Genomic DNA, 24,499 nt, shown 5'->3' on the forward strand with positions numbered 1-24,499 from the left:
GTCTACTGTACGTCTCATCTCCACACCGTCGTACACGCATAGCCGGGTAGCCACAGAGGCAGTTACCATGGCAACAGCGGGTCTCATCCCTGCAAGCAAACGTGGATCCGTTTTTTATTTCTCTCCAGCCCCTCCCCTCCCTCAGATAATGTTTCACTGGGTGTAGATTTGACTGCACGTCGTGAGATTATTATCCATTGTTGGTGTGTTTGAGAGTGACACACTGTGTGTCATTTGCAGCCAATAGTGCCTGGTGCCATCTTCTGTAATTATGAGCTCTGTGTGTGTGTGTGTGTGTGTGTGTGTGTGTGCATTTGTATGCTGGAGGGAATCAGCTGCTGTAGCGGCCCTAATAAGAACCTCAATCTCAACCTCAATCCATTATTAAGGCTAACACAGTAAATGGAGCTGCCCTTCTTTCCTGTTCATGTGCTCTTACAGTTGTTTACTTCAGCGTGTGTCCGTTGTTGAGTTTTACATTGATTTTCGTCGTGATCATTGATACAGAACTGACAGATTGACTGTTGCCCATTTTTAATTTTGTTCTAGTTTGAGGAGCGTACTGGTCGTTTGTCCTCGTTAACAAAACCAAATCGTTACATGGATTCAGTTTGTGGTCCAGAGTGTTTTAAGGTTCTCAGCCGTGGCGGTTACCATGTGAACACGCTCACAATTATGTCGTTTAAGCCCCGACGAGGAACTTTAATTTCTTGTTGATTCTGGCAGCTCCTGTAGACAAAAGATGACTGCTGTGAAACAAAGTAGTACCAAATGTTTAATGCCATATTCCACCGGCGGACTACAGAGCAGCTTCGGTCCTCAGGCTGTGAGACTCCTCACTTTATCCTCAGCACCATAAGATGGTGGTTTTAATATGATTTATTGTCTTACCAAGATAATTTGGAATCCAACCCACTGACAGGCATTAAGACGAACCAATAACTGTTCACAAACAGCCTGTCTTGGCACCGATGGGTTTTGTTTGCTTATGTAGGTCAGAGGCTTTTTCGTAAGCAGTTAAAAGTTCCTTGTAGTCTGTTTAACTTACAGGTGTTGAGAATGTTTGTCATGGTGTTAGCGTGCTAACATTTGCTTAGTGGTACTAAAAGCAAAGTGAAGCTGAGGCTGGTGGTATTTTGGTCTTAAACATACTGGATGATGATGGTGCTAGACAAGAAGTAGGTCATTGTTTACTTGTGCTTTTAGGTCAGTAAATAAGAGATTAACATACCAAACCATTTTTGTTCTAACAGGAAATGATTCAGTACAAGTAGGGCAACTATAATATCAGGTTATCGACTGATAGAGGTTTGAAAATGACCATTATTGGTATCAGTGTCGGCCAGAAATGAATGTGAAGATGACGGTTGCCTTAGTAGTTTTCTAATTTGCCCAGTGAATGTGTACGTTCAGTTGAAATGCTAAACATGAATTTTACACAAGTTGAGATCGAGGTGTACGAGCGTATACCGACAAAAGCTGCAGCGATCAATCATTTATTTGAATTGTTGTCATCTATTAAATTAATGAGGTGTTTTGATAAGTGTTTCATCAGTTTGAGTAATTTTTTTAGGTGAAGAGGTTCAAAATTCTCTGATTCCAGCTTCTTAAGTGTGAATATTGACCAGTTTCTTTCCTCCTCTGTGACAGTTAACTGAATATTTGTGAGTTGTGGACAAAACAAGACATTTGAGGACGACATCTTGGCTTTTAGGGGACACCGATTAACTTTTTTCACCATTTTCTGAATTTTTTTAGACCAAACAATAAATCAATTGATCGAGAAAATCACGGGCAGATTGAGCGACACTGAAACTAAGCGTTAGTTGCAGCCCTAAAACTAAAGTTTTAGTGCTCGACTGTGGAGAAGTAAAAGCGTCTTTCAGTCTCATTTTGGGTTTTATGTTCTTTTAATAACGTTTTATTCTACAACCTTTGAGAGGGTTCAGATGAAACGCTCGTCAGATCACTGAAGTCGGTCAGGATTCATTTTTAGGACCACAAATATCGACCAGATTCGATGGCCATCTATCCAATCACTGTCGAGATATTTTGGTGTGGACAGACAGAACGAGCACAACATATTTTATCACTTAAGTTTTTGTTTAGTGTGGGTTGTTTCTCATCGCTGTTCCTCTTTGTGTCCTCCAGGCTTCCTACTGTTCAAGGACTTCTGTATGAACGAGATCGACGAGGCCGTGCCGCAGCTCAAGTTCTACGAAGAAGTAAGTCTAGAGTGTCCCTGTGCGTGTGCGGGATTAGACGGCATCATGGGTTGGGTGAGAGATTAGGCCTGTAATCCCGCTCATTGCGATTTAGCCCTCCCAGGAAGCGCTTTGCGTTGTTTTGTTGTGGCGTTAAGCTGACCTCCTGTGTGTGTGTGTGTGTGTGTGTGTGTGTGTGTGTGTGTGTGTGTGTGTGTGTGTGTGTGTGTGTGTGTGTGTGTGTGTGTGTGTGTGTGTGTGTGTGTGTGTGTGCGTGTGTGTGTGTGTGTGTTTCAGATTAAGGACTACGAGAAGCTGGACTCGGAGGAGGAAAGGTTGAGCCGCAGCCGGCAGATTTACGACGGCTACATCATGAAGGAGCTGCTGTCCTGTTCACATGTGAGGGCACCTTTAGATCCTTCCACACTACGTCACCGATGCGCTCTAGGTCAAGCACAGGCAGGGACACAGAGCTCGCACCTGGTGGGAGGCGGAGTCTGTGCGTCCTCGTCTCCCAGGAAATGGGTCACAAGACAAATCTGAGAGCAGAGAGATCACTGAAGGATAGAAAAAAAGTAGAACATGCTGTATGAGCTCATGTGATTTAGTCTGTTTTATGCCAGTATTTACTGACATTATCAGACTTGTTCAGTCGTCTGACAGCAGAAATAAGCAGTTTAAAAAGCAATACAACCCTAAATCGTGGACATGCTGATTCATACAGGACTGATATCATTGCAGACCTCTGATAGGCCGCATCAACATCCGTCCGGAGTGATCTGATCACAAGTGGACAGCTTTACAACCTTCAGTTTGCTTCTGGTCTTATAATGTACATAGAGAACTGCATATGAGATCTGATCAGGTCACTCCAGACACATCACTTGTACATCACTCAACAAACAGATACCATGTTTTTTAAACAAAGAAAGAAATATCTTCATGTACAACTTTAGCCGAATTAGCAAAGAGGCCCACAAAATTAAGAATTTGTAATAGACGGTGTTTCACGCAGTTTGTAATCTTTCCTCTCACGCAACAAGTCTCAAAATTGAGCAATTGATTAAGGGAGTCTGGGGAATTTCTCTTGGGGAACAAAGAAATACACTATATTGGTCATCATTTATTGTACTTGTAAAATCTGACAATTATTATAAAATGCTCTTTTCTTTAATAGATTTAGTGTAAATGGTGAAATCAGCTGAAACAGTGTGTTTAAACAGCTGAAGGCCGACACAGACTGCCACCTTTTCTTTTTACAAGGAAACACGAAACAACTTGAATTATAGATTTAATCACCAATTTAGCCATGAATGAGTTAGATTTTATCGTAACCATACTGCAAAGTTTTTTAAAAAGTTTTTCCTCTTGCATCAGCTCTTAAAATCATGCAATTTCTCAAGTGAGTCTGGTGATATTGCTTTTGCTAGTTAAATGTTTAGATCAGATCGATTGCAGTGTGTTCACAAACATCTGCTGCTGATGTTGGCGGGTTCAGAGAGACCGAGCATGTAGTTTACTAGAATTCACAGGAGGCTCATCGTTGGTGGGTTTCGGGGGATAAACAGCTGTTTTGCGCTGCCCACGTGTGATTGAATCACTCAGGACGGATTTTAATACCAAGTCCAAACAGCACGTGAGTGATCGGTGATATGTGATGGAATTCTTTGTTTGCACGTAACAGAGATGGCAGATTCACACAAGGTAAAATCACATAAGTTCTCTGCAATTATTACAAATTCCAAGAGGTCCCTGAGTAATACTGTTCCTGTGGAAACGGGACTTAATGGGAGCTTGTGTGTAGTCAATAAAGCTCTCATCAACACAGACAGTCGAGTTGTGTAATTGAAATCAAGTTGTTTTTTTCAGGTTTTTGGTCCAGTTGGCAGATTTAATCAGTCATCTCTCTGCAATACCCACTATAGACTGAGACCACAATCAGACTTTGGGGTTTAGTAACTCAAAACAGCAGATGTCATGTTTAGTTAACTAATTTAACAACCGAACGCTTGCACGCATCGGAACACAGAGGGATGACGGGAAACCGGCTGAAACGAGTCCATCCATGTTCATAACAAACAAACTCAGCACAGTGCAGCTCTTGTCCTCCTGCACGCCAGCAATTTTGGATGTAAAGCAAAATTGGTGCTCGCTGGCGTCCAAAGGGAGGAAGTTATTAAACACACCGCCCACACACACACACACACACACACACACACACACACACACACACACACACACAGATATTGGTGTTCTTGTTAGTAGCGGTCTCATAGCAGCGTAATGTTGCTGGTCATGTTCCACTCGGGGCTGCAGATCCTCACACGGAGAAAACAGAAGTGAAATTACTGGTAACGCTGCATTTTTTAATGACCCTTCCTTTTATGTCCTCCTCTCTTGTCTCAGCCATTTTCTAAGAAAGCAGTGGACCATGTGCAGAGTCACTTAGCAAAGAAACAGGTTCCCCCAACTCTCTTCCAGGTAAAAAACAAAACGACACACACATCTTTCAACGTCTTTATCAAGGTTTTGTTTCTTCCTTCTGTGTTTTTTTTCCCTACCTCTGACTGAACTTCACACCTACTGAATTATTTATTATTTCTACCTGTGATTTTCCTGCCGTGACATGTCAAAATGTTTTTTTTTCCCATTAACAACAATATTAATAAGAATAATGATGAATGAATAATGTAAAACAGCTCAGACTGTGATCTCGGCACAGCAAACGATCTGTGCCCTGGTCGGTAATGGCTGACGATAACTAATTAAAAAATATTGAACACCTCCCTTATTTTTGTTTTTCACGCCCTCGACACATTTGAGAGTGTAAATTATGAACACACACACACACACACACACACATTGTATGCCCTCTGTCAAAATGGCTGTAGTAGATCTGTTATCTCCAGGTACTATGGCAAACATTTTAATCACAATTATTCTCATATTTAGAATCTAAAAATAACCAACAGTTGTCCGAGAAAAGAAAAAAATCAATTTAGTTAGATAAATGATACAAAACTAAATGTGCAGTTTTAATCGTGTCATCGTGAATCTTCATTGATCCTGCGGTGTGAATTGAAGTAAAACTCGCCTCCATTACAAGCTCATGCACTTTATAAAATACAATATTATCCTCGCTTAGCTTCAGGGGGGAAAATGATCCGTGGTGCTACATCACTGAGCAAAATATAATAAGTCTGAAAGAGCCGACACCAGGCTGAAGTTGGTTCTGTTGGTTACACGCTGGGAAAAGCAGATCCTGACATTAACTTTAGCTGCGGGTTGTTTCTCTGAGTGTCTCCTGCTCTAATTTCTGGTTTTTGAGTCTTGCCAGATGTTTTATGCTTCAGTTTATAAACATTACATCTTCACTGGCAGCGGCTTTCAACAATACGCAACCGTCGACATCACCGGTCGCTTTCAACGCTCAACGGACATTTCCCAACAAAATAATGTTGCAGGATCGGTTGTAACGTTGGTTTCTAACTGTAGTCTGCAGTCGCTTGTGGTGACACCTGTCTAACTGTCTGACTTGTGTTCCGCTAACTCGGCTCAGTTAGGAAAATTACTTCGGAATTGGATCCTAGAAGACTGTCATGTGATTGGCTAAAAATAGCCTCGTTTCGGTGATGCAGTTGTCTGTCGGTATGTCAACAGTTAAAGAAAGTTTCCTTATCAAGGAAATGTGAAGTGTTCATGTGCTCTCGGCCCGGCCCTGATTTGTAGCAAGTGTTCATGTTTTCCAACTCTCTCCGCGTTATTTTTAAACTCCAGACTCTCAGATTCATACTTTTGGTAATTATCAATTCGGCGCGGCGCGTCGGTTGCCAAAAGGCCACCCAGGAAAACAAAATACAGAAAAAAAAAAAAAAAGGAACAACAGTTGTTTTCTTTCAGCTCAGTAAATCTAATCAACAATTTCCTCTTTTAGACGACAACATGGTTCTTATTCTGGATTTAAGATGATCCCCAGTGACTTGATTCCCCTCAAAGATATGACATCAACCTGTTAGAATTTCCTGTATATTTCGGTAGCTCTCAGCGTTGCTCAAATTTCATATTCAGCGTGAACATAAAGGCGTCTTTGGAGCTCACCTGTCACAGCGCGTGAGCGTTCAGTGGTAGTTTCTGTGAAGTGAATTCGCTTTAACAGCAGACAAAAGGGAAGGCGGCAGACGCTTTTAACAAGGCGGAACCAAACAAAATCTGAACGTCAGTAACACGAGGTCCAGTTCATCCACCAGAACAATACACAGAGGACTTACTCACATACGTTCACTGAGAGAAACCTGGCCTGAGATGCTGTTTGTGTGTCTCTCCCCCTTTGCAGCCATACATAGTGGAGATCTGCGACAGCTTGAGAGGGAAGATCTTCCAGAAGTTCATTGAGAGGTGAGTCGGGGGAGGCGGAGGCGGAGGTTGAGGTCGAGCGACTGGATGGAAGAGAGTCATCACATACAATAAATTCACAATTTGCTCATCTGTGTTTTCTTTCTTTCTGTCTTTTTCTCCCTCAGTGACAAATTTACTCGTTTTTGCCAGTGGAAGAACGTGGAGCTCAACATCCACGTGAGTTCAAGCTTTAAATGTCACAATAACACCTGTAGTTCATCGTACTCGCTGCAGAGCCGAGGTTTCCGCCCCAACGCCTCGCTTCTCATCTGTGTGTCCCAGTGTATTTAATGCAGGGCAAATATAAGACAGTGTGTCAGTGACAGTGTCAATACATTTACTATATCCTCTCCTGTTAGTGCTGCCAATACTGCTGGCAGGAACCAACAGGGCGCTGCAAATCTGTCTTTAAAATATCAAGTGAGGCGGCTAGCTGTTAGCTGTTAGCAGCTGGTTAACAGCAGAGTCCTTCATAGTGTTTTACATCAGTGTGTAATTTATTTACAGCCGTGATCAGATAGTGGCGAAGTGGCTTCAGGCTGCAGAGACGGAGACAACTGAGACTGACTGTCCTATTTATTTTCTTAATTGTGCCTTTTTACACTTTCCAGATCATTTTCAAGTTATGCTTTGAAACTGTTATATCAGTTGGCCACTATTTTTATCACAAACATACTGGTTTATGTGTATACAGCTCATATGAGGACTTTTTGTTGACAGTGATGCCAGGGATGAGGGATGCTTTTAACATTTTGAGTGAAGTTTACTGTTTCACTTCACTGTTGTCTATTTAGATGATAAAGTTTAGAGTTAAACTGTCACATTAAACTTCTGTTTAATAACCACATTTAAGGGATCAATTCAGAAACTGTGTATACATTAACTGCTATATCGATACCAGAATGTTTTACCCCCTTATGTCCATATCACAGCGTTCGTACGGGTGCTTGAAATCCTTGAAAGTACTTGAATTTCAATGTTGTGTTTTCAAGGTCTGAAAAGTGCTTGGATTTTAGTTTAGTTGCTTGGAAGTGCTTGAAATTATAACTCTGTGTCTTTCACAAAATTGGGATCAGACTGGATAATTACTTTCTGAAGTTTTTGCTATTATGAAACATAATTTTAGATGTTTACAGCATAATACAATGTACATTATTGTGATAAAAAGTGAAGAAAAAATAATGAGTTTATATATTCCTGTAGAAAAGTATTTTACCCCAGCAATAAGGTGCTGGAAAATCTTTAAAATGACCCTTAAAAGTGCTTGAATTTGACCTTGAAAAATGTGTACGATCCCTGATATCAGCATCACCCCCAAAAACCGCAGATCATTCAGGCTTTCGTTTTTATTATTCCACTAATGACTCACAACACAAGACGACGGGAAAGAAGGAAGCATTGTTTGAATTATTATTATCAGATTCTGCTCTCAGCAATCTGATCGATGGATGATCTGCCGCAGAAAGTGCAAGTCACACTGAGTCTAAAATATATGCATCACGTCTGAGATTTGAGTTGTGACTGGCAGAAGGAGTCTGGTATTGACGCAAATTGCAGCAATCGTGTTAAAGTACCTTAATTGCCTTTCCGTGAGCTGCGTGCCACCGTGTTGAGGAGGAGCTCAAATCAGCGGGCCAGAACAGCTGCGTGCACCGCCGTCTTTCACCTCGCGCAGGATCTTTGCTCTCAGATTGAAAACCTCTGGTCCCGACCCAAAGGAGAACAATGCTACTCTGTTGGCTTTTAGTTCCAGTCCATTTCATGTTCACACTGACTTACTACAAATTAACCAAGAGGTGTAAACATTACATCCCATGGACTGACAGGTAGCTCATTCATTAGCGATGACTCATCCTGCATCATCAGGATCCAAATCAAAACAACAACAACAGCAACAACGACATGTCAGTCAGCTCTTCACCGCCCGAGGATCAGATGACGGCGATGTTGTTTAAAGCACAGATGGAAAGATACAAAGCTCACATAATCCTGTGCATGTTCTCCACTTTTAACCCAATAACATTTGTCTGACAGCTTTAGTTACTTTTCACATTACAGTTTTCCTCCCCTTCCTGTTCAGTGAGAACCGCGTACTGTATCTGCAGATGTGTTGATTGTGTTTAAAAACCCTCTTGGTTGAGCTGTGAAATGCATCGTCACAAAGCTGAAAACAGGATGCTTTTCTGAATGTGTGGTTCTCACAGGCAGAAACGATGCAGACGTATCAGACTGTGTTGTGTTCAGGGTGTGAAGCTCTCTTAAAGATACTTTAAACTCCTGCTTTTACTGAAGTTCGTGCTCCTCTCTCTCCATCTCTCAGCTGACCATGAATGACTTCAGCGTGCATCGGATCATCGGCAGGGGAGGCTTCGGTGAGGTGTACGGCTGCAGGAAGGCCGACACAGGGAAGATGTAAGAAACGCCACGTTGGAAAGGAGAATGAAAGCCTTTAAAGGACACAGTCATGCTGTGACTGCTGACGTGTAATCCGTGCTGTTTGTTGTCTGAATGTCAGGTACGCCATGAAGTGTTTGGACAAGAAGCGGATCAAGATGAAGCAGGGGGAGACTCTAGCGCTCAATGAAAGAATCATGCTGTCATTAGTCAGCACAGGGGTGAGTTACACACGTCAGCAGCTTTTGTTTGACCAGCATGACTTTGCATCAGCATGGGGTTGAGCACATAATGACTGATTTTCCATTTTGGGGCGAACTGTTCCTTTAAGTTCTAAGCACCCACATGTTTTTTCCAAGTGTTAATTAAGATTAATCAACACCCTGCGGACTTCCTGGTTTAAACTCTTTGGCTCTCCCTCCATTGCAGGACTGCCCGTTCATCGTGTGTATGACGTACGCCTTCCACACCCCCGACAAGCTCTGCTTCATCCTGGACCTCATGAACGGTAGGATGACTTCCACCGCACAGATTAAACACCAGCCACAGTCGGTCGCAAAGATTGGATTACTCAGCTTTTTCGTCTGCCGGTCAGCTCCTTCCTCCCTGAGAGGATCACCAGTTGATGGGATTCTGACCTCACCGGTGACGCCTCACACCACAGCATCCTGCCTGCATCAGCCATCCTCTCATCCAACGCTGGCCTTGTTTTAACACCCCTCAGTGCCTCAGTCACCTTTAAAAGTCACATCATACAGTGTGCAATATGAGGCCAATATAGCTTCAGTTGTGCTAATAATACAGCTGGTCAATACACGTTAAGACAGACTGCAGGGGTGGAGGGGAGAGTCCTGGAAGGCCTCCCATCGACTCCCATTTTATCCCCCGAGAAGATTACCACAACTTATTGATGGTTATTGATTGAAGTATGAGGTAATATGAGGTCATACTGACGCACTCTTTGTCTGTGTGTGTGTGTGTGTGTGTGTGTGTGTGTGTGTTTGTGTGTGTGTGTGTGTGTGTTCAGGGGGCGACCTGCACTACCACCTGTCTCAGCACGGCGTCTTCAGCGAGAAAGAAATGCGCTTCTACGCGGCTGAAATCATCCTGGGTCTGGAGCACATGCACAACCGCTTCGTCGTCTACAGAGATCTCAAGGTAGATTCAACAGAACGAGTCTGGTTGCTCTAGACTTTTGTTATTGCCAAAATACCAGTGAATGTATCTGCTGGTATTCTGCGTCTTTTAAAGGTGTCACAGACCCCCCACGGCCTTTGTCAGACTGTCGCACCTTATTTTGTAAAGATCGGCAGACTTTACAGCAAACAGTTTGACTTTATCCTGCTGTCTTTCCGCAAGTTAGTGTTAGAGAAGCTCAAATGATAGTCACCGAAAATAAAGATTCAACAAGACACACCTCGATGGATTCACCAGCACACATCGGAAGATAGAAATTCAGGTTGTCACAACATTTGGTTTCCTCAGATCTGTCCGGAGTAAACCCTCCTCTCAAACAAGTCGGTAAACAATCTCTAAAAAAAAGAATATAAGCCCAATAATGCCAGACAGGATAAGCTAGCTGTGTCCTCTTTTAAGTGTTGTTTTTCACTGAGACGGGTGCAAGTAGGACGGGTGGAGCGCATGAAGAAAGCTACCAGGAGAATCACCTCATCAAAAAAGAAAGCTCATTCTGATCGATTTTTATATTTCAAATCGAAAAATAAACCCCAGTGTGTCGAGAAGATGCTTCTCCTTCCTCCGTTTGCCGTGTTTGTTTGTTTTGTGTTTCTGTTCTTTTGAGGAGGAAGGAGACTTTGCAATTGGTGCTCCAGAAAAAGTTAGAAATGAAGAAACTCCTCTCTGACTTTAATTAGTCTCAAACCCACACAAGTGATGTGATGTGTGTGGATGGAGCAGTCAGCAGCTGATGTGTCTCCTCTCCTCCTCACCTCTCATTAGAATAATGACAATACGTGAATTAAATTCTGACCACAGCTTTACTGTGGAAGCTTGGAAATCCTCACTGAAGCTTCTAAGCCAGGAGCATAGCATTAGGAACAGCCACAGTATGTTAAAATATTGATTAGAGCAGCTTTTAGATACTCTGTCGGCAAACCAAATGTGTATCATGCCGCCGCTGAAAGTGCTTTATTTCTTCCTGTTTGTTGGTAGAAACCTGAAAACTTTACATTAGTGTGGTGTTTTAAAAGATTTATATATTCAGTAGGAACCAGGAGGCTGAAAGCCACAGACAGGAAGTCAGAAGATATTAAGAGGGGCTAATTTGTTGTTGGTTTTAGCTTCAAACTAGTGTTCTGGGACCTTAATTCCCTCTGAGAACAGCTTGTTTATTCACTTATGGAAGATATAAATATCTCTGGGTATTCGTATTATTGCCTCATTAATATTGTCAATATAAAAATTGGTTTGAATTTCTTCTCCAAAACTACATAGGGCTGCTTTTTAAATTTGAATTTATGAGGACTTAATTGCCACAAATATTTAAAAAATGTTTCTATCAAAATGAGTCGAGCTCTCCTACCTGAAACTTCCCCTTTCTGACCACTCAAAATGTTAAACCTGATCCTTTCATTTTACTTTATACTTGCATTAACCTAACTCACTATAAAAAAAAACACACATTTCTACATAAAACCTTCGTCTGCACCGGCTCACATATATACTGCTTAGAATTACACCTACCTGCAGTGTGTGAATGAGAAAATGGTGATTTGAAATTGAGTTTAAAACAAACTCATCAATCATAAATAGCATTAATGTTGGTGTCTGAAACCTGTCGAGACCCTGCAACGTCACACTGATTCATTAAAACCTGAATGAAAGTGATGATCAGGTGCAGAAGATGTTTCACAGCATGTTGCCTTTAAATGAATGTTTCATCGTCAGATCTTTGAGTCGATAACTGCAGGAAGCAGCACAGAGAGAAGAATGACATGTGACACAGAATCAAACCCTCCCTCCCAGCACACCTCCACAAATACTCTCTCAGAGCCATAGATTCACATCAGCCATGTTTTCAGCTCTCCTCTGTTTTTCCTCCGATTCCCCTGTTTGGACTGGTTGCCATAATAACAGATATATTTTGCTGGAAGTCAGGGAACAGTTTTAGGGCTTCAATAAACAGTGCTGAACAATGCAGATAATACTTTGAGTCACGTTTTTTTTTTTTTTTTTTTTTTGCCAAACAGCGGAGGATAACCAGGACAGGAGGGTTTTTTTCTTCTTTTATCAGCTCTAGTCCACACAGAATTTTCTGCTGCTGGGCGGAAATTGTTCTTAAGTCATGAATTAGTGAGGTCTCTAACATTGTTTCCTATACTTATGATCGTATCTCTTGTATTCTCCGTCATCAGTATCACCGTCTCTCTCTCCCTCTCTCTGCCCCTCAGCCAGCTAATATCCTGTTGGATGAACACGGCCATGTTCGTATCTCCGACCTCGGACTCGCCTGCGACTTCTCAAAGAAGAAACCCCACGCCAGCGTGTAAGTCACTGCTGAACAGCCTTCTCACTCTCTCTGCGGGAGGTGGGGTCATTTCAGTATTGCTAACACTGGTCAGTGGCATTAATCCCTTCTGGAGCACTAATGTCTGACAGTTTCCAAGTGTATATACTCTGTGTGTGTGTGTGTGTATGTATATATTATTTAAACCCCTTCCCCAGTGATTATTACATCACTTTTTACATCCACATTTCTGCCTTTCAGATGTAGTAGGCATACTTTTGTCCCCAGGTCATACTGCTCTTCAATGATCTTATCGTTTTCCAGACTGGAGAAATCGCTGGTTTACGTTTCCTGAGTTTGAAGAAGTAAAAATGTTTGTTAATCTGATCGATCACTTGGATGTGAAGCAGAACTGACCTCTGTATACCTGAGCTGATGTGATGTGAGGCGAGCTTTGTGTGCGTTTACGCTGCTGCAGACAGTAAAGTTCATTATATTGCAGCGATATAATAATTAATTTGGAAGGGTATATTACAAATAGATATAATGATACTAAACATCTTGAATGATTATTACATTTGCTTATTGTATCCATTCTGAAATACAGTTTTCGACACAGTAATGTTGTGCAGTTCTGTTCCTGATAAATGAGATCCGTTTGGTGATATGAGCCCCCATAGGTTTAATTTGTTGTTTTTATGTGCGCTTCCTGTTTTATTAACTCAGGTTTTGTCTCTAGAGCTCCTCCTCCAGTCACAAGTGTTTTTCTTCCTGTTCCTACAGTTGAACGTTTGAGCTTCACTGTGTGGAATGACGTATGTGCAGCGTTTGAGCCATGAACGTAAAAAACAGTCCTCTAGTGTCGAACTGTACATTTTCTCTGAGCTCGCTGAAAAACCTGATTTTAAGAGGCGGGGCCTACCAGATGATTTATGACATCACAAACAGCTTGGAAGCCAATCCTGGCGCAGTATTCAGCAAACACGAGTGTGATGTGGAAAAACTTGAAGCCTCCAGGACACAAACACGGGAGAGAGAACTTTGTAGGAGACATTTTGTGTCCAGCAGTTAAACGTCGATAGAGCAGCAAGGATCCATTGATTCATCGATTGATCAGGTTGAGTTGCAGCTTTTGACATGAAAACACTTGCACATCGATATGTTGGAGTTCTCTAACGAGGAGGATTTTAACGGGCTCATTAAAACTTTATTTTCTGCAAAACCCACATAAGACAGACTTTTTATGTACGCCCTAATACATGTGTGGAGGGGATCTTTTTAGTAAATATGAGAATTAACTCACAGCTCAACTCGACACTACATGATAGTAATAATAAGACTAACCGTAAGCCTGATTGTGCATCTCAGAAGCAGCTCTACTAATTTCCCAGAAGCTGAAAATGCCGTCTGGAACCACAGCTTTTATTACGAGGGCGGATGTTTTATTACCCACCTCCTCCTCTAATATTAATCCCGTACAAATGGAGCTTTAGTGTGAGACTCTGCACTGGGGTTGTAAAAAGTAATGAGTGTGTGTTTGACATGACGCTGTTGTGTGTTTGTCTGTCGCAGGGGCACTCACGGCTACATGGCTCCCGAGGTTCTTCAGAAGGGGACGGCGTACGACAGCAGCGCCGACTGGTTCTCCTTAGGCTGCATGCTCTTCAAACTCCTGCGAGGGTAACTACTCCAGCTCCTCTTATCTCCTCTCTTTCTTCTGCCTCTCCGTCCTCCGTGTCCCGGCTTCCCGTGCGCTTTCAAACCTCTTCAGCCACTCGGAGTAAACCTCTTTGAATGTGCTCGCCGCCTGTTTGGTGTGTGTTTGATCTTGTTTGTGTGTGCGGCCGTGTGTGTGTGTTTGTTTGATCTGGAGTGTGTAAATGCCAGAGGTCTGAGCCCAGTAGGTCAGAATTCAGGTAAAAGGAGGGAGGAAGAGAGTGTGTGTGTGTGTGTGTGTGTGTGCGTGTGTGTGTGTGTGTGTGTGTGCTTGGTTCTGAGCGAAGAGCGTGTGTGACGTGTCTCTCCCATTGATGTTTGGATGTGTGTGTTTGAACACTTTAAAGAGGAAGAGTGTGTTGGTCTTTGGTGAAAGGTTGGCTGCTTCAGAGATGGACGGACGTGTTGTTGCGCTCCGGTCCAAAGAATCCTCCGTGTGAAAGTGTTTGGTTGAGAAGTAAAAACACATTTCAGTCTCGTGAATTCTGCTGTGAACAGTATCAACACGAGCTTTTAGCTCAGAGCTGAGCACTGAATCAACAGAGTCTCTCTCTTGATAATGTGTAAAATACAGTCCTGAATCAATCACCTACAGTTTGGTTATTGGAATATTGAGCCACAGTTTAAATGTTGGCTTTTCCAGGTCTGTAGGGGAATAGTCCATAACACTTTCCATGAAGACTAGGGCTGGGTATCACCAGGTACCTCGCGATACAATACTATCACGATATTTTGCCCACGATAACGATAATATCACGATACAGCGATAATCGGCATATTGCAAGAAATTTCATCCACGATACATCACGATACACGATGTTTGAATAAAGATAAAACTGTCCTCCGAAGAGGGGTGGTGGTGGTGGGCAAAATTTGTTTTTTTTACATTTTTAAATATCGATATTTGGCACCAGTGTATCGATAACGTACCTCAAGACAAAATATCGCGATATATGGTAATATCGATATTTTGGCACATCCTTAATGAAGACCACCTCTGTAGGACATTATGGGGCATTCATGACTATCATAAACACACATGATGCTTTCTAAGACACTATACTAACAAATAACACTAAAACATGACTTGTAATGAGTTACACTATAAGTTCGAATGTCTTACGGATGCTCTTCACTGCTGTAGAGTGTCTGTTGTCCTGCATGAAAGTCAGATTTCCTCCAGACAACATGGACGTGCCTCTGGAGAGTAATTAATTCCTTTTAAAGGCGTCTTTGCTTTCAGATCAGGCCGCATGTTTGTTTTCAGGCTGTTTGCTTTATTTCTTAATTCTCCTGACATGAGCTCTCTGGTTGCGTCCGTAAAGTTCAGACTTTATTGATTATCATCCTTCCGGTCTACAGCAGTGGATTTTGACGTCATTTGGTTCAGACGGAACAATTAGATCCATTGAAGATGTAGTTTGAAAGCTGCTTCTCTCCCATTAAGGCCGCCAGTTGTCATTTGATCACTTTCACTAAGTGGAGCGGGTGCTCTTTGTTTCTTGGATGGAGATGCTGTTGTTTCTTTTATGCTCTGTTGATAAATGGGCCTCGGAGGTATCGCTCATGATATATTGGGTCACAATATGTTTGTCTGTGAGAATCTCTACAGCGTGAATTCTTCAACTTAAACATTTCCAATTTACCTGCTTCAGCACTCAGAGGAACAGATCAGTCCCAAAACTGCTTAAATTCAGTGCAAAATAATTGTCACCTGTCTGTAATTGTAATTGAAGTCGTGGCAGGTGCAACAAAAACCTGCAATATGTAATCAAATTCTTGTATTAGTTCAAGATAACTGAAATCATGCGTCCACAGCAAAGGTACACGAGTTAAAATGTAAATGGATATTTGGGGAGACTGCAGTAAAAGACAGTCAGTCAATGTTCTGATAAACATTTCCTTCCCCAACCTACGTACTGCACCTTTAAATCTATTTAAATCTAACCCTATATGTCCATCTGCGGTGTGGTGCAGCTCAAGTCGGCGTTGTGAAACTGGAAGCGGTAAAAGCGAATCAGCGCGGTCCAGTTTGACTCGCTGCATCCAAAAGTGGCAGTTGAAAAAGCCCCCAAATGAGGTCAAACTGCCAACTTTTACTCTCGCTTTAATTTCACGGTGATTACATGCAGGTTGAATGGAGAGTGGAGACAAGTATGGTGGCAGCAGAATACCATGGTATGAAAACTGACGATTATCACACCGCGTGCATTTGCCTCGGGGCGTAATATTTTGTGAAACTATAATGAATCTTCTGTTCAATCAAAAACCCTTCTGTTTTCATGCCCCTTAAGGATGACTGCGACTGATAATACCAAAACTAACAAGTATATAACACTGTTAATGCCGATACAGTAAAACTGTGAAATTGTCTGAGACCCTCCCATGAAAACCTCAAAGAAGTGTCACCAGAGACGGTCCACAAACGTGTATATAAAAGAGGCCACAGTTTCCTTTTTGAAACCAAATGTGAACATTCTCGAACACACTTAAATCTCCAAGTCAGCACTTGAACATGCAGGTGGCTCATTAGAGCGATCTGGGTCATTTCAAATTACCATTTCTTAATTTACAGTGTTGTAATATTTATGAGCTCGCTGCTTTGAGTTGTGAGCGGAGAATGTTTAAGTCCTGTGGAGTTGTGAAAGGTGCGACTGGCAGCTCGTGTCCTCCCCCCTCACCTCACCTCACCTCACCTCACCTCACCTCACCCCCCCTCCTCCCTCTTTTCTGTCCAGTAATCTCCAGTTAGAGTTTACGTGTCCCCTCTTCTCTCTCTCCTTCTCCCGTTCAGGCACAGTCCCTTCAGACAGCACAAGACCAAAGACAAACATGAGATCGACCGCATGACGCTCACCATGGTAAGGCACATCCACACGCTTTGTGTTTCCTAGAAGTCAGTGGTGCACGCTGACAAATTGCACATGATGTGGGATGCACATATTAAATGCAGGCCTCTATGTCAACAAACTGTAAAACACACCAGCAATATGAGGCTTTACTTAACCCGGAGCGCAGGGGTTCGACCCGTGTTTACCTTACAGTAATACCAAATGCACACAGTTGTTTATATCCCTATGCATACTGAATTGTGTGTGAACAGGCGCCTGATGCACGCGAAGCAGAAGAATTAGATTAGATCTACATGTGTGAGCCGTATTCTACCATCTCACTGTGGCCACAGTGTTTTATCTTCAGCTGCCTGCAGTGACAGAGACAAACGTCTTTGTTTTTTGGGTCGTCTTTAACTCCCTCTCTGCCGGCTACCATCAAACACTCTTGTTTACTCTGCCGTGTCTTGGGAAGACAGCGGAGACGAGGCATATGACAGAAAACCCTGCTTAGATAAACTGAACCAGCAGCCGAGCAGGAAAGCTGAAGTACACCCCTCAGGCTCGGATGGATTTATCGCCACATCCAGAGCAGGTTTACTCAGGGAGGCGGTGATGATCTGTGGTCCATGTAAGAAAACAAAGAGACACGACACATTACAGTTTGTCTTGTGTTGAAAGTGCACGTCCGCTTAAAAACATGTTGTTTGAGCTTCACTGTACAGAACAGTTCACACCTGATGAAGAAGGAAGTATTCTCTGAGCTCAACTTAAAGAGACAGTCACCCCAAATTAACACTTATCCATAGTGTGTTAGTCGTCAGTCTAGATTGTTTTGGTGTGAGTTGCTGTCGTTTTCTATCGGCTGTAGAGGTCTGCCTTCTCTTAAAATTAAGAAAAAGGCTTGTGGTGCTCAAAGGGCAAAAAAAAACATTGATGTTCCTCCTCTCTCGAGCCAGCGGGTGAAAAACTACAACCAGTAGTCAGTGGGCTGCGTAACCAGGAAGTAAACATGGAAGCGTGAGACCAGAAGTTCTCATCGGACTGTATAGGCGCCATTTTGGATCTGGTATCTAGTCCTTCATGGATCTATAAGTTGTAGCCAGTAAAATTAACAGTTGTTGGACTAAAATTTTACTTGCAACAGCTCTTTAAAACCTGATTTGATGGACGTTTATAGCCGCCACTCTGATGGACCTGGAGGTTTGTTTACAACCTGCTGCTTGAGTTCAGTGTTACAGCAGATACAAATGTTGATCAAAGAATCATCTACAAATATAAGAACTCTTTGTTTCGGCTCCAGACTATTTTGAGAAGCTGCAACAAAAGTTTGAAAGACAAGTGACACAGTCAACAAAAGTTAGCAGTCCCGTGTGTTCACAGAACTGAAGAAGAAGCTATTTAGCACTACAAGTAGAAATGAATCGGCATTATTTTGCTAATCCAACAATGATTTCTCTCACTTTCTAAGTAAAGATGAAACATTGGCTGTTTTGGAGAAGTGAGGATTACATGCTTCTCTTTGTCAGACGTGACAGTAAACTGAATGTCTTCTGATTTTTCCCAAAAATGATTCAGCATCTTCATGTTTTCAGAGAACAGAAGTTACTGAATAAATTACTGTAAATGGTTTTCAGATCCTCTGGGCTTCAGACACATCTCTGTCCCAGAAGATGTGACATCACTGATGCTCTTACCTTTGCAAATCACATTAACTAACTTTCATTATAGATTAATCTGCTGATGATTTTCAGACTAATCCATAAAATGTCCCCAAAAAAAATGCTTATCACAATTTTCCCAGAGCCCAAAAGTGACGAATTCCGTTTGACTGTTTTGTCAACCAACAGTCCAAAAACCCAAGACTCTTCATTTACTGTCATCAGTTATTTTCTTTTTGAACAACTCTATCTAAAACTCTGACGTATAACACCGAGCAGAAAGCTTGCGGTGTATTTTTGCGGGTCATTGTCTGTCAGAGGAATACGCTGCCAAGCCTTTTGATGTCAGGGGTCAGATTCAGCAAACACTTGATGAATGGTGTCCATTGAGCCCACCCAGTGACATAACTGCTCTCACCCACGCTTTTTTTTCCTCCCTCCTCTCGTCCAGGCCGGAGCTCCGTAAAGGCGACATGTTGTGTTTGAGCGCAGATGAGTTTACGATGACAAACTGTAGAGTGAATTTTCAGCACAGCTTTGCTCCTCTTCACTCCGCCTGCCTGTCTGCCAGCAGCAGCAGTTGTCCGTCACAGTGGAACACGTCCAAATCGCCGTGTCCGTTTATGTGTTTTGTCAGGACATGAAGCAATTGAGAAGGGTAGCTGCTCCCTCCCACACACACTAACGCACAGACGCGGGCGCTATTTGGCCGAGCAGGACCTCTAAACAGAGAAAGTATGATCTTTCATATCACAATAAATCCAGATTAGGATTTTAATCCAGCTACTTAATCTGGTTTATCCCTTTAATCCTCGTCTGTGGGTGTGTATGTGTGTGAGAAAGAGGAAGAGAGGGAGAAAGAGAGGGGAAAGGCTGCGATTCAGCCTCGACCGGGCTAAAAATACCGCTCTATATGTCTTTGTGTTTATTAAACATGATGAATGGTCTCATTACATAAACACGATGGAAGCAGACGGCAGTGAAAAGGTTGAACTGAGCAGCCAAGACAGGAAGAGATGGATAGAAGGAGGGATGGAACAGATCCCGATAGATGGCACTCTGTCTGCTCTCTGAAACGGAAAGTAAAGGCCGTCAGGAGAAGCGAGGCGGATTGAAGCAGAGGCTCCCAAAACTGTAAACGAGAGGGGAAGAGAAAAGCGAGAGGTGATCGAAATACAACAGGAAGTTTGTAATTTGTTGTTCCGCTGCTGATTTTGGCCACTTTTCATCTGTGACTCACAGCTTGTGGAGGTAATTAAGAGTGAGGGTGTTCATTTGCCAACTGATTACAAATGTGTTAACCCAGAGCCCACATTTACGTGATTTTACGTCACGTTTTAATTCATGCACCTGGGGGATATATGCCGCTACACTTTGAGGATAATATAGAATAACAAAACAAAACGGAAGCTCCAGTCGATGGTTGCACTTGACAAATGGACTCCTTCATTTTTTTTACCTTTTTGCAGTAAGATTCCTGGATATACAGTATATATACACACTGTGATTATGCTCATCAGGGGAATCGTTAATTCACTCCAGGCTCAGTTATGCTCTCTTTACGCCCATTTCAAATGATATAACCATCACTGCTGTCATATTCTTCAACGTGTCCTTCATGTTGGCGTGAATGTTAAGCAATTTAATCACAAGAGGGCGCCACTCAGAGTCAAGCCGGTTTCGCACGGACCTCCACTTTTCCTTCATTTGTAAAGTCCCTTCCAATATAATTAATTTTCAAAAACATACATCTAGAACTTCTCACCAACTTGCATAAGCTAAATGAGCCTTTAGACTACTTCACAAATAGGCCACGTGATATAATACCTTACATTCATCTTCGTAGAAAAACTATACTGTGAAATAAAGCAGTAGTTGTTTACAGTTAAGCCATTAAGCTTTAAATAAGCTTGTATTCAGTCTAATTTTGTTAATTGAAATATGCTTTAACATAATAATCATTTTCCTCTGTCATGATTATCAGAACTCCTAAAATAAATTCCTCGTAAAAAGCGCTGAATAACATCACAGCAACCAGGTGCATTTATAAGCCTGTGTGAAACAACAGCATAAGTAGGCCACGTTAAATAGGAGAGGTTGCATCATAATCAGTGTGTTTGCAGGAGGGATGTAACACCAGAGGACGTCTCTCTGTCTGTGTTTCTCTGCAGAGCATGTGTGGATGTCGGCAGACGGAGGGGGGGCAGAATGAGGGCAGATTGTCCACTAGTTAATTGATAGCGGATGGTGTCGTTCTCTAAAGCTGAAAGTAAAGAAATGCTTTAAATAGGTCGCCAAATAAATCTGGGGCAGCCTGCCCAAAGTGAAGTCTATGTGTGGGAAACACTGGTCAGAAGTCGGTCCAATCTGAGCGCACAGACACGAAACACATTTTTACAACCTCGATTCCAAAAAAAGATGAGACTCGGTGTGAAATGTAAAACAGAATGTGCTAATTAACTAATCCTTTATGACATTTACTCAGTTAAAAAACAGTAGAAAAACAACAAATGAAATGTTTGATTGTTTTTTAAAAATATACTTGAATTTGATGCCAGCAGCATATTTTAGAAAAGTTAAAGTTTTATATGGTGAACCAGCTGTTATGTAATCTTAAACTCCATCGACAATAAGCTTCAGTGAAAAAACTTAGAAATCCTGCAAAAATATATCTTTTTACCTGCAGAACTTGCCTGAGAATCGGCATGTTTTTAAGTTTACTTCAGCATCAAAGTAATCCAGTGATAGTTGTCCGTACATCTATAGGTAGACTGCAAACAAGAAGTGCTCATTTGTCATTCGGCTTTCTTTTAATGGCGCTAATTTGCAAAATATAACGATAAACTAAAGAAACAGGGCTGACGTTGTTCCCCAAAGTGAAATTGACTGAATCTTAAGACAAGATTAAACTTCCTGTTTATTTCTAAAAGTACTTAAAACACTTTGGGCCTTAATCATTTTGGGAAAACTCAGTAAAATCTAAACACACAGACATGATACACATATTTTTTGATTCAGGGTGACTCGCACTTTCCAAAAATATATATTTACTGTGAATGAATGTGCATAGTTTCACATAGAAATCATAGAATGAGGAAGCTCCTCATTACTACAGAACTTGCCTGAGAATAATCAAATTTTTATGTTTATTTCCATATGAAAGTAATCCAGTAATAGTTGTCTATATATTCATGAGTACACTGGAAACAAGAAGCGCTCATTTGTATTTCGGCATTCTTTTTATGGCGCTAATTTGCAAAATATTAAAATAAACCACAGAAACAGCTCAAGTTGTTCCCCAGCGTGAAACTGACTGAATCTTAAGACAGGACTTCCTGTTTATTTCTCAAAGTACTTAAAACACTTTGGACCTTAATCATTTTGGGAAAACTCAGTAAAATCTAAACACACAGACATGATACACATTTTTTGAGATTCAGGGTGACTCGCACTTTGCACAAAAATATATATTTACTGTAAATAAACGTGCATAGTTTCACATAGAATCAAAGAAAAACGCATACTTACAACACTTTGGGCCATCGAAACAAATAGACATGATACATATATTTTTAGATTCAGGGTCACTTGCACTTTCCAAAAATAATCCAATCCAAGACAGGATTAAACTTCCTGTTTATTTCTCAAAGGACCTATAACACTTGGGGCCTTACTAATTTTGGGTTAAATCTAAACACACAGACAGTTTTAGATTCAGGGTGACTCGCCCTTTCTAAAAATATATATTTTTTTGTGAATGAATGTGCATATTTTCACATGGAAATCATAGAAAAAAGAAGCGCCTCATAACTACAGAACTTGCCTGAGATTAATCACATTTTTAAGTTTATTTCTGTATCAAAGTAATCCAGTGATAGTTGTCTGTACATCTATAGGTACTCTGCAAACAAGGAGGAGCTAATTTGTAATTCGGCTTTCTTTTTATGGCGCTAATTTGCAAAATATAAAGATAAACCACAGAAACAGCTCAAGTTGTTGCCCAAAACTGAAACTGACTGAATCTTAAGACAGGATTAAACTTCCTGTTTATTTCTCAAAAGTACTTAAAACACTTTGGGCCTTAATCATTTTGGGAAAATCTAAACACACAGACATGATACACATATTTTTAGATTCAGGGTAAATCGCACTTTACAAAAATATATATTTATTGTGAATGAATGTGCATAATTTCACATAGAAATCATAGAAAGAAGAAGCTCCTCATGACTACAGAACTTGCCTGAGAATAATCACATTTTTAAGTTTATCTCCGTATCAACGTTACCCAGTAATAGTTGTCTATATATTCATGAGTACACTGGAAACATGAACTTTTAATAAATCATTCAGCATACTTTATATGGTGATTATTTGTTAGAATGTAAACAAATACAGGCTCAAAACAAGCTTGACTTGTAGCTGACAGCGTGGCGGCATTATATTTCCTGTTTAGCCCCGTAAAAGCATTCTGGGAAGTGTAGTTCCACATTTTAAAGCATGATTCTTCCCTTAGATAGACATAGGATGAAGAATGATATATTCTATTAAAATGGACTGTTTTCTTCATTATGTTTTGAAATAAACATGCCTAAAGGTCAACTTCCACTCCTGAAACTGTGATGCTCTCCTCCGTCCATTCATGTACTGATATTTAAAAACAGACAAAAACCTCAACAAAAAAGGTGCAAATTATGTCAGTCTATTTTCAAACAACCCATTCTCACTTTCCCCCTTCTTGTGTCTTCCCTCCCTCTCTTCCTCCCTCCCTCCCTCCTCCCCTCTTTCGCAGAATGTGGAGCTGCCAGACTCTTTCACCGCAGAGCTCAAAGATCTGCTCGAGGGGCTGCTGCAGAGAGACGTATCCAAGAGGCTCGGCTGTCAGGGCCGAGGGTACGACACACACACCCAACACACACATTTAAAAGTTCACATTAACCTCCAGATGGATTAATCAGTCCATCAGCTGTATTCTGTTAGCTGTCCTCATTAGAGCTGGAAGCACAGGGTGGTGTAGTTTGCGGCCCAGCGAGGACGGATAGAGACGGACATCAAGTGATCCGATAGAAGCCGAGTTCATAGCTAATTTCATCAGCGCTGTCGTTTCACATCAGCTTAGGACTAAAGCGGAGTGATGGATCACTGTCTGCACTGGGTGTTCGGCTAAATGGCAGGATTACAAGTGTTTATCAGAGGGGAGTTAATGTGGCAAACACTGCCACCTAGTGTTCATATGTGAAGGAACACATGAGTTCAAGAAAAACAAACCTTTCTCCTCCTCATCTGTGTCCATCTCTCTGCCACACATGTAGAGCCCCAGAGGTGAAGGAGCATCAGTTTTTCAAAGGCATCGACTGGCAGCAGGTGTACCTCCAGAAGGTGAGTCACCACCTTTTGTTCTTTGAGCCGCACGTTTGTTATTATTCCTTTAATATCAGCATAGTCGGCCTTTAATACAATGGACATATATGGGGAGAAAACTGTCTAAATATATATTTTTTTACTTCCAAATAGTAAATGTTATAAGTGTTTTATGATTATTTGTGGGTCATTTATGTTCTAACACTTAAATTCACATGACGCTGAATAAACATAAGTAGATAAATATACAAAAACATACAAATGGCGATGAGATGTTTAATCTTTTGGTTCATAATTCAGCATGAATGTCCCAAAAATCAGTACGTCCAGCTTTTTTCAGACGTACTTAAATGCAGCAGAACTCGGATTTATCACCGAAATTTGGGTATTTATGTGTAAAATTGTCGTATGTGTCGACCATTAATGTCTCACGAATCGTCACACATTTGTAAATCTTGTTTCGGATCGTGA

General features: G+C 41.5%; 1 protein-coding gene across 1 annotated transcript in view; it reads left to right on the top strand.

The window, feature by feature from the left end:
* The window catches only part of grk3 (G protein-coupled receptor kinase 3), a 63,686-nt gene that overhangs the window by 33,954 nt on the left and 5,233 nt on the right, over positions 1–24,499 (top strand). The window contains exons 3-16 of the mRNA XM_030434676.1: positions 2,152–2,225; positions 2,502–2,603; positions 4,611–4,685; positions 6,538–6,599; positions 6,725–6,776; positions 8,920–9,011; positions 9,115–9,214; positions 9,423–9,501; positions 10,021–10,151; positions 12,404–12,498; positions 14,032–14,139; positions 16,970–17,036; positions 23,460–23,560; positions 23,980–24,046. Coding sequence (XP_030290536.1) covers positions 2,152–2,225; positions 2,502–2,603; positions 4,611–4,685; positions 6,538–6,599; positions 6,725–6,776; positions 8,920–9,011; positions 9,115–9,214; positions 9,423–9,501; positions 10,021–10,151; positions 12,404–12,498; positions 14,032–14,139; positions 16,970–17,036; positions 23,460–23,560; positions 23,980–24,046 — 1,205 coding nt within the window. The remainder of the gene's footprint in view (positions 1–2,151; positions 2,226–2,501; positions 2,604–4,610; positions 4,686–6,537; positions 6,600–6,724; positions 6,777–8,919; positions 9,012–9,114; positions 9,215–9,422; positions 9,502–10,020; positions 10,152–12,403; positions 12,499–14,031; positions 14,140–16,969; positions 17,037–23,459; positions 23,561–23,979; positions 24,047–24,499) is intronic.

The sequence above is a fragment of the Sparus aurata genome, chromosome 12 (genome assembly GCF_900880675.1).
Source record: "Sparus aurata chromosome 12, fSpaAur1.1, whole genome shotgun sequence".
NCBI classification, from domain to species: Eukaryota; Metazoa; Chordata; class Actinopteri; order Spariformes; family Sparidae; genus Sparus; species Sparus aurata.